This window comes from Passer montanus, unplaced genomic scaffold (genome assembly GCF_014805655.1).
Source record: "Passer montanus isolate IOZ18808 unplaced genomic scaffold, ASM1480565v1 scaffold10, whole genome shotgun sequence".
NCBI classification, from domain to species: Eukaryota; Metazoa; Chordata; class Aves; order Passeriformes; family Passeridae; genus Passer; species Passer montanus.
This window is the reverse complement of record NW_024356505.1, coordinates 4984549-4997166: the sequence shown is the minus strand read 5'-3', so window position 1 is coordinate 4997166 and position 12618 is coordinate 4984549. Positions and strand designations below refer to the sequence as shown.

Genomic DNA, 12618 nt, shown 5'->3' with positions numbered 1-12618 from the left:
CCTCCAGGATCCGGAAGTTTATAATCATCAGCCTGGGCTACCATAAATGCAAATACAGAAAATATCCAGTCATACACCAAATCACTGAATGTGACAGGGAGAAATCCATTATCCTATTTAATAAAGTAGCGTATTTGAAGTTATTTCTGTATTAGGACTAGCTAAAATCACATATACCAAACTACTTACTTTAAGTGGTCCCCTTCACTGATGAGAAAAGCACACTGAACTTTCTTGTTTGCCTGGCTTTTCAAAACCTTCTGTCAATGCAAAGCACAGAATACAAGTAGTAGGTATATTCTTTGACCTTGAGCATATCAAATTTCTTCAGATTCCTATTTATATTTTGCCCTTCATTTAGATCTTTATAGCAAAGGCAACTTACTCATGCTCAAGAATTAAAGCCTCACACTAACATTATTTGGCTTCTCTCAACAGAATTTGGCTTCTTCCTCAACTACAAGCACACAGGCTACCTACCAAGCCAATCTGCACTATGCAAGACTAGCAAAGGCAACTTACTCATGCCCAAGAATTAAAGCCTCACACTAACATTATTTGGCTTCACTCAAGAGAATTTGGCTTCTTCCTAAACTACAAGCAAACAGGCTACCTACCAAGCCTGCACTATGCAAAAGGTATAAAGAATTGGAATTTATTTGTGTCCATAAATGGACTAATTTACTACATTTAATCGCATCAAACAAAACATTGTTTGACAAATAAGGTTTCCTATCATGTCAAAATAATTTGGTGGACAGCTGTTTCATTTAAAAAGTTAGCATCCTTCCCCTATTTATTTTTTCTCTAGCCTAGTGATAAGGTTTTTTAACCTTTTTGTGTGTGTCCTGCTGTAAAGTCTCAAATATATAATTTTATTTAAGTTAAAAGTAAATCTTCATTCAATTGACTTTCAGGAAAAATACTCTCAACTTCTCAATAAACTTATTTTCTTCAGCTAAAGCTCTACCTAAAGCATCTGTGTATAAAAACAAGGCCCAAAAATGTTTATTCTTACAACACACAGAACCATGTACATTTACATATTTCAGCAAAAGCAGTCAAAGTTGATCTAGCAAAATACACTGCACAATATGCTGAAAAAAGCCCTCTGGTTATGTTTCTAAAACATGCAAAGCAATTGCAAGCATTTCATACACCAACAGCAGTTAAGGCAGGTAATGGATGATGCCAACAAGAAAAAAAAAAGTTGTTTTTTTCTGACATATATCAGCAATTTGAAAAACTCAAGGATTTGCACAAAAATCAGTTACAATAGCTTTAATCAAAGTGCTTGTAACTACAATCTAAAATTAAAGCTGGTTTTGTAAACTTAATTTATAAGTAGAATCATTATGTATCTGCAATTCAAATTAAAATATTAATTATAAGTATCTGCTTTAATAATTTCCATTTTGATATCTCTCAATCGCACACAAGCACAGCAAAGTTAATAAAAAAAAAAACAAGCTGAAAAAGGAAAGGATCCCTGCTACTCTTGGGTTTTATCACTTCCTTAAATGAGTCATAACAATCATCAGATGCTATCTGTTTGTTTTTATATAAACAGTTTTAAAATTCATGGCTGGTAGGGTGTAGCCATTTGACAAAGAAAAAAGAAGAATTTACCACTAACAGGAACACCAACTGTGGCTATTCAGTAAGAAGTTTCTCATTTCCTTTTTCGTACACAAAGTCTGTTTGGAAATATGTTTGACATGTTAAAGAAATGCATGAGCTTACATAATAGTATATCTTCACAATAGTGCTGTACAAGCCAAAGGAAAAAAAAATCCGAAAATCAGTAGCCTAAAACAGCAATAAGTTTAAATACAATCTTTCCAATAGCTTTTTTTTTTCTTTAATAGAAACAAAGAAGCAATAAATCTGGCTGTAGTCTAAATAATCCTACCTTGTTGCTTAGTATGCTAAAGAGTTTGCAATCAGTCCTTTGACTTCACAACTCAGTCAGAGAACCCACAGCATACCTTCTTTTAAACATTCTGGTGAGCAACCAGAAAAGAAGATCCTCTACTTTTGCACTCACCCTTGTAAGCACCAGTAGCATTATTCAGTTAAAATCCCTCTATAAAAGAGACAGAAATTAAGAAATTCCTAGAACATAGACTGAAACCACAGTGTTTCCACCTATAACAAACTAAGTTTACAGATATTACAAACAAAAAGGAAAAAAAAACAGGTTTTTCAAAAACTGAAGCATCCCCAGTATGGTAGAACTGTCTCTGCTCTACATAATGAGGTATTCATTAAATGCTGTTAAATATTTCCAGGTAAGGGAAACAGATACCTATTATTACAGGCACATGATCTGGCAAAACATGAATATGAAAATGTGTTGTGCTTGGTCCCTCCAAGCTGAGAAGCCAAGAAGTTATGCAACATCAGCCAATGCAACAGCACCAGCCAACAAAAAAACTTTAATGATTATTGTTACTGAATATTTGCCTTGTAGAAATAGCAGTCATTACAAGTTTACAGCACTGAAGTTGTTAAAGTAATATTGACATGACATGCCCATCAGAAACCAGCTGCAGGTAGAGCAAACCATTCACATGAACACACGTATTTTAAATGTATATTGTGAACAGAACTAGATGGTAGTGTAATGGTTTCACAATATAAACCTGGGCGCAGCACATGGATCTGCCAGGGCTCAGGCAACACATGGCACAGCAGCTCACAGCCAAAGTTACAAAATGCCCAAAATACCTTTCAAATTACAAGGTAAAGTCTCACACACACCAAAGAGATACCAAACAGGTACATCAGAGATCCCAATTCCAAGAACTGCACAGGGAGGATGTCCCCATCCAGATGCTGGCCTGCGGAAGCCTGTGCTGCTCCTCCCTGGCTCACTGCTGTGAATCGCAGTGGCCTCCCTCACCCTATGGGAGGTGTGCTGTCTTTGAGCTGCTCAGCAGGCCAGGTGAAAGAGCTGCAGGAGATCAACATATGGCACAACAGGGAAGATAAGATAAGAGGAGGTCCTGGGAGGTCTGCTGTTTGCCAAACAATGAATAAATCAGGCTCATCCAACCTTCAAACTACTGGACTTTCCTGCTTATCCATACGGACACCAGTGACACCTCCAAAATGCAACTACTGAGCAAATCAAAAGTGACTACTGTGGGCAAGGAAGCCCATGCAGTGTTTCTCAGTCTCTCCAGTGAGAAGCCAAAAAGGGCAGATTAGACGCTTCCAGAGGGTCAGTGCATGGCTGTTAGGAGAACTTTTATGCTATGACTATAGAAACCTCTTCTGTGGCAAGAATGTATTTGTCACCAGGCACAATAAGTCTGTGAGTATGGCTTTAAACTAGGCATGGTGGAGAAGGTTGTCACTCTGAGGAGAAGTGAAGATGTGGGAACACAAGTCTGGAGGCTCACACACTTCCCTCATGGAAGTGGCCTGTCTGTGAGCCCATCTCAAGTGCTTCTACACAGCACGGGAAGTAACAGGATTCAGTCCATGCACCACTGCAGAGCTAGAACCTCATGGGAATTAGAGAGGGATGGTGGGACAGCTCACATGGTTGAGGTACTACAATGAAGGTCGGAGACTCTTTAGGAAAAACAGCCTGCAAAGGTAAGGAACATGGGTTTCAATCTATGCAAAAGTATGGCTGCAACACACCTTGCTTTGCTTGGAATGAGGGACAAGGCATTGAAGACCCCATCAGTACGGATCAGAGAACAGTCCAGCATGGGCAACTTTGTATTAAGTGCCTGCTACAGACCTGATTAAGAAGGGGCCATAGCAAAAGCCTTCACTTGAAAGCTTAAGGAAACATCAAGACTGCAGACACTCCAGGGCCTAAAACAACTAGTATCTTCTGGTAGAGCATAGGCACACACAAGCACTCCAGGAATTTTCTTGAATTTGTTGAAAATTACTTCTTGGTGCAAGTCATCAATGACCCAACTACTGAATATGCTCTGCTGGACCTGTTGCTCACAAACAAGGAAGAAGCACACGGAGATGTGAAAGCCAAGAGCAGCCCTGGCTGCAGCAATCATGGAATCATGGAGTTTAAATTCCTGGGAGAGGAAGACAAATACTACAGCATACAGTGGACAACCCAGTACATAGTTACAACATGGCACTTTAGGAGAGCAGATTTCACCTTGTCCAGGGATCTGCTTGTAGAATGTCCCAGAAGACCACAATGGAGGGTGAAGGCAAAGCCTGAGCACTGGCTGACCTTTAAGGACAACATCCTCAAAGCACAACAAGCAGGAATTCAAGCAGGCCTGACAAAGGACGAGTGTGAAAGAAAAGGGAACTTGTGGCTGAGCTCAAATGCAAAACAGAATAAATGAAAGGTGGAAGCAGGAGTGGGAGGAATACACAGACATGATCTAACTGTGCAGGGGTAGAGTTAGATAAACCAGAGCTCTGCAGTGGTTGAAAGTAATAATGGAGGCGAAGGGCACTACGAAAGGGAAAAAACACATTTCTAATTTTTTCATCCAGAAGTGAAGTTATACAGCAGAAACAGAAAATAAATCTTTGTACAACAAGGTGTTATTCACACCAGCATCTGCTAGCCATCCTTTACTTAAAAAAGAGAAAATCTGATGAATTAGGGCTTCTAGATGCAAACTGGAAATCTGATCAATTAGCAATAAATGTGATTTATTAGCTGTATTAGCTTACTCATAACCCTATTTAAGAGAAAGAAATCACACATGCTTCCACTTAGCATGATTTTTGAGATCCAGGACACAGCAGCCTGAAACTCTTGACATAGCAACACCATTTTTGCACTGAGAAGCAGTCACAGTTGAGAAATGGACACCAAACAAGACTCTATTACAACAGCTCTGTGAACAGATTTCCTTTAACTTCTTTCTCTTCTTTGTAACAAAGACAACACATGCAAAGCAGGTTGATTAGAGATTCTCTAGTCTTCTGATTATAATATGCTAGTGAAACAATCAGTGTGTTCACAGTGTTCAGAGGCAGCATTTTTTGTGGAAGCAAATTCTTACCTTTTTCTAGTAAGGAATTACTGGCATCACTACCCCTGCCATAACCTAGGTATTCACAATAACTTAGCTGCCTTTTTCTTCATCTCAAAATAGATCCCAGTCAAGAAATAGCCAGCATATATTTAGTAGACATTAGTCATGGAAAATGAAAAGGAATCAGCCTAGTGTAAAAATGAGTAAGGGAAAAAAGAAATCTTCATGTTACATTTTAGGGAAGCACAGCTCTTTAGATAGTATTTCCACATACACACTCTAAATACACGCCCCTGTGTTAAAAACATAATAACTGAAAAAAACAGACAGGTTTTCATACAAGTCCTCAGTTCACCCCACCTGCAAGCAGATCCCAGCTACCAGACCCTCAGAACTATAGCTGCACTGTAAAAGCAACAGTAGCAGAGGGCAGAGTAGGTCAAACAGCACAATCCCAACATACAGGGGATGCTTTTCTGTAATTCCCACTTCCTCTCCACAGTTTCCACCCACATGCCTCATTCACAGGAAGCTCCAGTTTGTTTGAGGCAGACTGCAGACATTCTGTTAAACTGGAGCAACAGTTTGACAACAGGTGCCCAATCCAGAAGCATCTACTTAAGTTTAAAAAAACCTTCAAGCCTGTGTTCAAGTTTAAAATTGTTCTGGTATTTCAGGATACTATCTTAGCACTACTGCCAAGAATGTAAGTCTAGATGCCTTACAGCACAACTACATCATATGAAAAATAGCAGTACTCATTCTGTAAAAAATGTAGAAAATTTAAACTTCCAATTAGTTTGAATAAGAAAAAAATCCAACCAACCAACAACTACAAAAACGCTGAGCCACAAGAAATCTCAAAATCTCTCACAGTAGGATTCTGGGAAAGAAGATGACTCACCTATACCTCACACACAACGTATCATGTAGTGATAGTTCAAATGAAGACTTGAATAAGGTTCTACTCTTCAAGCTGGCAACATGTTAATCTAAACTCATCTTCAAAGCAGAAGAGAGGGGGGAAGTGAAGGTCTGGGTGGTACATTACCAAGGATATAATGCAGGGGCAGAGTCAAACTCAGAACAAACTTCTAGAAAAGAGGAACTTGCATCTTCTGAAGTAAGATATAAGATAATACAATGAGTGCAGCACTGGGAATGCTTCTGCTAAAATGGGACTTGCTAGAATTAATAAGCCGGGGTATGTCAAGGTTATGAAGCACTCCAGCATTGCTGAAACAAGACAACTGACGCCAGTATATCCAAACAGGACAACCATTTCATTACATGGATTTGAGTCATTTTAGTTTAAGGGAATGGAGACAGAAAAACAAAAGCTCAAAAAGCTCAAAAAACTTAAGAGCTAGCAGCCTTTCCTGGGCAGAAGTCACAGGAGCATCCAGACTGTCAGATATCTAACAATACTATGGATCAATACTCCAAAAAGCCACTTTAGGCAACACAAGATGTACAAACTACACAGCTCTACTCATGTGATGCTGGACAATTTACAGAGACAACTGTAATTCCCACAAAGAACAAGAATTCACTTTTTTCTCCTCATTTATGAGAATGGAATAGCCTTCCTGCTGTACAGTCCTGGCACTGTTCCTGGAAGAATAATACATTTCATCTTCTCTGTAGGTAAAGAAATGAATAAAAAATTGTAAGCCATCCTCTAAAGACAAAATTACTGAAAACACTTTACGAAACAAAGTTTTCCCAACTTAGGTAAATAGGCTGATACATAACTGAAATGGCTCCACCTACTGGTTAAAATGTACATTTCATAAGTTATGACACTCTAGTGTAGAGAATTTAATTCCCAGTGAAACAAGGAACTCTGAGGTGCCATACCCAAACACGAGACTCTTAGATAATCTCTTCTAATAGCTGTTGAGATATGCCAGCAAGGTAGATTTGAGATTTGGGCCATTTCAAACACATATTGGTCTTTTTTTAAAATAATTTAATACTTTCATCTACTGGTAATTTTGCAAATATTAATTTAGAAATGCAAAGATTTAGGAATATTGCAAGATGGTCTGTAAAATAATCAAAATTCTCATTTTACCATTCAGACATTTTCTGATCTACACAGCTAAGTAATAGTTGCTGCTCATCTCTGTGTCCTTCCTTACAAAACAGTCAGTTGAATTTCAGTATTCATAGCACTATTCCAAAACATTAGCTGGACATCTATCTTCATTTTAGCAAAAAAAAAAAAAAATCTGATGTGTTCCTAAACTTTATCATTCCAGAATGTGCTATACCAAAATCATGACAATATTCATTGGAGACCTTCTCTAGCTGAGTTTGAGTATACTCAAAGTATATTTATACTCTGGGGGTTTTTTATCTAACAATAGTTATGGGGTTTTTTTATCTAACAATAGTTATAGAGCAGTTCTGTTTACTAAGTATTACTACTGCTTCAAGGTCCTGTGCAGCAGATACCTTTGTGTAATGGGCATCAATATTCAAACACAATGTATTTGGTAACATGTCAAAAGTCACCTGCAGAGGCAGATAAATGACATGGATACAAACCAACAACTACTCTTGGTGCACCCCCAGCTTATTCTGGACAGAAAATAGAACTACTACAATGAAGCATAATGAAAGTACTCAAATAACACAACAAGTTTTTGACAGCCATGGTAACTTTTCAAGAACTCTGAAGGACTGCCAGACATACACTTAAAAGCTTACAGAGGGCCACAGCACAGTCCAAGCCACACGAGGTACACACCGTACCCAAACAGTACAAGAGAGAAAAGCAGCCTGTCTCTCCAAAGTCACGGCTTCAAGTCTGCAAGGCTGGCAAGTCAGTTCAATTCTCTCTGATCAGGGCTCTTTAGCTAGGGCACTGCCACACAGCTATAACTGTACTGCTTGAACTTGTGCAGAGCATTTGTTCAGCCAGATGCCACAAACTTGTGGGGGAGGAGAGTTTCCTGCACAGCCCTCAATTATGCAGTACAAACATACCCTCAGTTACCCTTGTCCAGCCATAAAGGCAAAGCACCAGTCTGAGCTCACTGTGTTAGCAGGAAAAAAAATTTGTATGCAGAGACCTGTCGTTGGACTTCACATCACAGAAGCCCCATGTTGAATAAGATGACAGCAGAGGACAGTGACTGCAACCCACCTGATAATGTGCAAGCACATCTGTTAAAAAAAATTTAAAAAGCTGTACCCAACCACATAGCCACTTCAGAAAAAGCACTGTGACACTAATGCCCTCTTCAGTGAGATAAGGCAGACCACAGTACTTCACTGGCTTGATTAGGAAAGCCAGAAGGAGATCCCTGGAAACATGCCCTTCTCCAACAGAGCCACTTTCAGTTCTATCATCATCTACAGTGGAATTAATGATAAAAACAGATGTGTTTCAGTGAAAGAAGACACAAACAAACCCATTACTTAACTATACTGCATGGTCTACAATCTTGTGAATATCTTCATACACATGAAGTAGTATCAAAACTAACAGAAAAAAGTTTCCATCTACTTTAAGAAAACAAAGTATTTTGAAAATATTACCTGCAAAACATCTAGAAACAGAACTGCACTACACATTCCTTTAAATGCTACTTACAGCTGCTGCAAAGAAGCCCACCAGTTACAGTAATGAACACCATAATGACAAAAGCTAGAGCTAGGATCACTCATGTGTAGTATCAAGCATCTTTAATATCATAACTGTAACTGTCAAACTCACCACTGTATAGAAAACAAACTACCACGTCCCACCCCTGTTTTGAAAAACCCAACAAGAATTACCATAAGTAGCTGTTGAGGGAAGAGGAAAAACAAGACAAGCATACAACTCCTCCTCCTTACACTCACAACCTCCAGCTGTTTTCAAATCAGATTTCCTGGGGCTGTTGCTCATCCATTTGCTAACCTCAATGTATCCGTCTTCCAATGTTTGTCCAAACTCCCCTTAAGTTCACACTGTATACATTGTACAGCAAATCTACCTGTGAATCCCTACACCGAGTTTCTTTTGTTTGTTTTGAACAGAGCACCTAAGTCTGATTTCACTGTGTGCCTCCTCTTCCATGTTCATCTCCTTTATCCACAGGAGTTTTATAGTCTTACCATATCACTGTTCCATCATCTCTACTAGAATAGTGATGCTAGGCTGACAAGCCCTAGACTGTTGAATCCTTTATGATCTTTGAACTAAACTCATATCCTCTTGTTATTTGGTGAACATTTTCCAATAATAATCCATCTTTTCTAAGATGGGGGGCAGAACATCTAACAGTATGTCAGGTATGAAGGAACCATGGATTTATGCAGTTATGTACCTTTTTCCTATTGTATTTCCTAGTCATACCAGATGCTCTGATCAGCAGATGCTCTCTGGTTGCAATAACTACCAGGCATTTGTTGCACCTCGCCCTTCCAACTTTCAAGTACATATTGCTACCAATCAGGTTCTTCAAAACACCAAAGTTCTAAACATTTATTCATTCTCCTCTGTAAAATTGGACCTAAAGTATAAAACAAGCAACAAATTTAAAGGAATTTTTTTGTATTTTTCATTAACTAAATGTGAGGGGGAGGGGGCAGCATGTGACTGATAGAAGTGCTCCTCCACAAGAGAGCCACTAGATCTTAATTCATTACATAGCTAATATTCTATGAACACAGAAACAGCACAGGAGGAAGGAAGAAAAGGAATTTTAGGGACTCCCCTGTTTGATTACACTTCTGTACTTTCAGACCACAGCAATGAAGCTCTCAAATTTGATCTACACTTTTTTACAAAGCCCTTCCATCTCATTGAGATGTTTATTTCTGGAAGTTATGCACATATAAGCAGTTCCAGCAGTTTCTCTGAAAGCAGAAAGGTAGCCTGTACTGTCAAGAAACACAGGATTAGAAAGATTATGTCAAGCTCTATAGTCAAAAATACTCATCTTTGGGATTAAGTAGCTCTGTAGTGTATAAAATTACACCGCTTGCATATGAAACCCACAACAAATCCAATACTGCCATACTATGCAACTGCCCAAAGATCAGTATGTCCTGTCTTTCTGTAAGCCATTTAATTAATGTGTTTTCTCCAGAAATTCCTTTTTTCCAGTTCCTATCAACTGTTCTGCCCTCTCACTTTTCTAACCATTTCAACTCAGCTGGAATTACCTCCCAAATACACTCTGGCACCAAGGTCAGGTATTGCCATTGCAAGGAAACCAATCTGGACCACTCCACTGAGCACCTCTGTTCAAAACAGCTCCATCAAAAATGCAATAATACAGGAGGAGTTCATCCCAAAACAATTAACTTCTGTTACAACAGAACCTAAATGACTGCTGCCAGACCCGACAAATGTGCTCAGGGCACACTGTCTTTCATGACATCTGCAATACTCTTTTCATTTGGATTCACCTGAGATGGTAACCATTATTATCTTCAACTGCAACCCCACACTTGAAGCTCAAAGTTTTCCAACTCCTTCCACACAGTTTAGGATCTCTTTGCTATATATAGGAAGTATTCTCCTGCCAGTTAAGAAGACATACCTCATATAGAGGGGAAAGGTAGTTTTAGTATGAATTAAACCTATTAATGCTCTTACACAGCATCTATCTCGAAGAAGTTAACATGAATTGGGAATATGCCTTTTCTGCAGCAGTGACAAGATGGAGAAATGGTCTAGAACACATCTGCAAAACCTTTCAATGTGAGCAGAAGCATTAATTTCTGAAGCCAACATACAAATATTGTTACACATGCAAAATTCATGGCCCTTTGAACCACTACGTTATCAACGCTCCTGTTATAACAAAGGAAAAACACACTGAACATACTGATGTCACAGGAAGCGAGCACTTCATTAGACTGCCAATTTTATCAAATGTGACTCAAGTCTCTCCTTGAAGAGTAACGGAAAGATTATGAAAACTCATGTGTTTTCAGTGTTATTTCTCTGTCCATCACAGCATTCTTTGTGTTACAAACTACACATCCCTCCTCTTCAGGCACTGAAGACAAATCCCTGTGCGACACCTTTTTGGAAAAGGCCCTGAAGGAGAACATCAGAGTAAGAGCTCAGAGGCTCATTAACAAAATCCAGACCTTGAGTCATCTGAAGGGAGGGGAAATTACAAGCGTGGAACCACATGTATTTTTCAGCAGCACAGGAAGGCAACACATGCCTGCTTCACTGAGCCACCCGGCCCGAGAAGGAAATGAACCCAGGCTCCGCAGTTCTCCCGTCTCCCCCTCACCAACACTTCCACTCCCCAGCACCAGCAGCCCGCCGGGGAAGCGTGCCCACCACCCGAGCCGACCCCGGCGCCGTGCAACACGAGGACAAGGGGAAGCTCGCCGCTTGCCATGTGTGCGCACTTCTCCCTCGCCCAGGAACTCGTCAGCCAGCGGGGCAGGGAGAAAGGCGAGGCCAGGGGCGGCCGCGCCGCCCACCGCCGCCGGCACAAGCCCTGCGGGGCTCTCACAAAGGAACGGGGGGGTGGACGGGGCAACCGCGGCCGCCGAGCACACGGAGCCCGCGGCCGAACAAAAGGCTCCGGCCCCGCCGCCGCCCCCCGGGGACGACAGGGCTGGGGGGGCGACACGGCCGCGCGCACGCGGCCGGCACGCGGGGACACCGGGCGAGAGCGGCCGGGACCCCCGGGAGAGGGTCCCGCCGCCCGGGGCTGGGGAGCCGCGGCAGGGGAGCAGCCCCGCCGGGCCCCGGCAGGAGGGCAGCGGCACGACCCCCGGGCAGGACGCGGGGCAGCGCTGCCCCGTGCGGCCTTGCTGTGCGCCCCCCACCGCACCGCACCGCACCCCCGTTACCGTGGTGAGCAACGGTCTCATCTGCTCGCCCGCCCGCTCCTCTTCCATCGCGGCCCCGCCGAGATCGCCCGGGAGACAGAGCGAGAGAAAAGGGCGCGGAGCGGCAGACGAACGGCGAGCTGGAACCGGACGCGGGGGCTGCGCTGCCTGGCGGAGGCGGGCGGCGCCGGTGCCCTCAGGACGGGGCGGCCGCGACTGCTCCGCCGCACCGGGGGCTGAGCCCGGACCGCCTCGGCGGCGNTGGAGCGGCGCGGGGGCGGGGGCGGCGCGCTCGGTCCCACGCGGAGCCGCGTGGCGGGCCCGGCTCCCAACGCTGCCGGGCCGGGAGCGCCGCGGGACACAAGGGATCAGCTCCCGGCGGGACCCGCAGCCAGGGAGGGCAGCGAGCTCCCAGCGCTGCCGGTGACTACGTCTGCTTAACACTTTTTTTTTTGTCCTGACACCCTTCGCACTTCCCGGTAACTTCTGCCAGCCTTTTACCACGCAAGCTGAAATTTTCCATGCCAGGTGTCTGCCTCAGGCTGATTTTTTTTTTTTCTTTCTTTTTCCTTTTTTTTTTTTTTTCTGACACCCTTCGCACTTCCCGGTAACTTCTGCCAGCCTTTTACCACGCAAGCTGAAATTTTCCATGCCAGGTGTCTGCCTCAGGCTGATTTTTTTTTTTTTTTCTTTTAGAAAAAAAGTAATGAAAATAATTCAGTCACTTCCAAAAATAACGTTATTTGCCCTTGCATAAAGAGTCCAACAATCCTTTATTCAAAAGGCTGGGGGGCTGGGAGGGAGCAGTATCAAGGTGCTGTACTTCTGGCTG

At 42.2% G+C, this 12618-nt stretch overlaps 1 protein-coding gene across 17 annotated transcripts in view; it reads right to left on the bottom strand.

Moving 5' to 3' along the window:
- Positions 1–12035, bottom strand: part of SLC4A7 (solute carrier family 4 member 7) — a 100499-nt gene extending 88464 nt beyond the window's left edge. For all 17 annotated transcript variants that reach the window (XR_005626952.1, XR_005626951.1, XR_005626964.1 and 14 more), the window contains exon 1: positions 11808–12035. Coding sequence is in view for 14 of the 17 variants with exons in the window: in XM_039703811.1 (XP_039559745.1) it covers positions 11808–11855 (48 nt within the window). In the remaining 3 variants the exon portion in view is untranslated. The remainder of the gene's footprint in view (positions 1–11807) is intronic.
- Between the last annotated feature and the right edge of the window lie 583 nt (positions 12036–12618).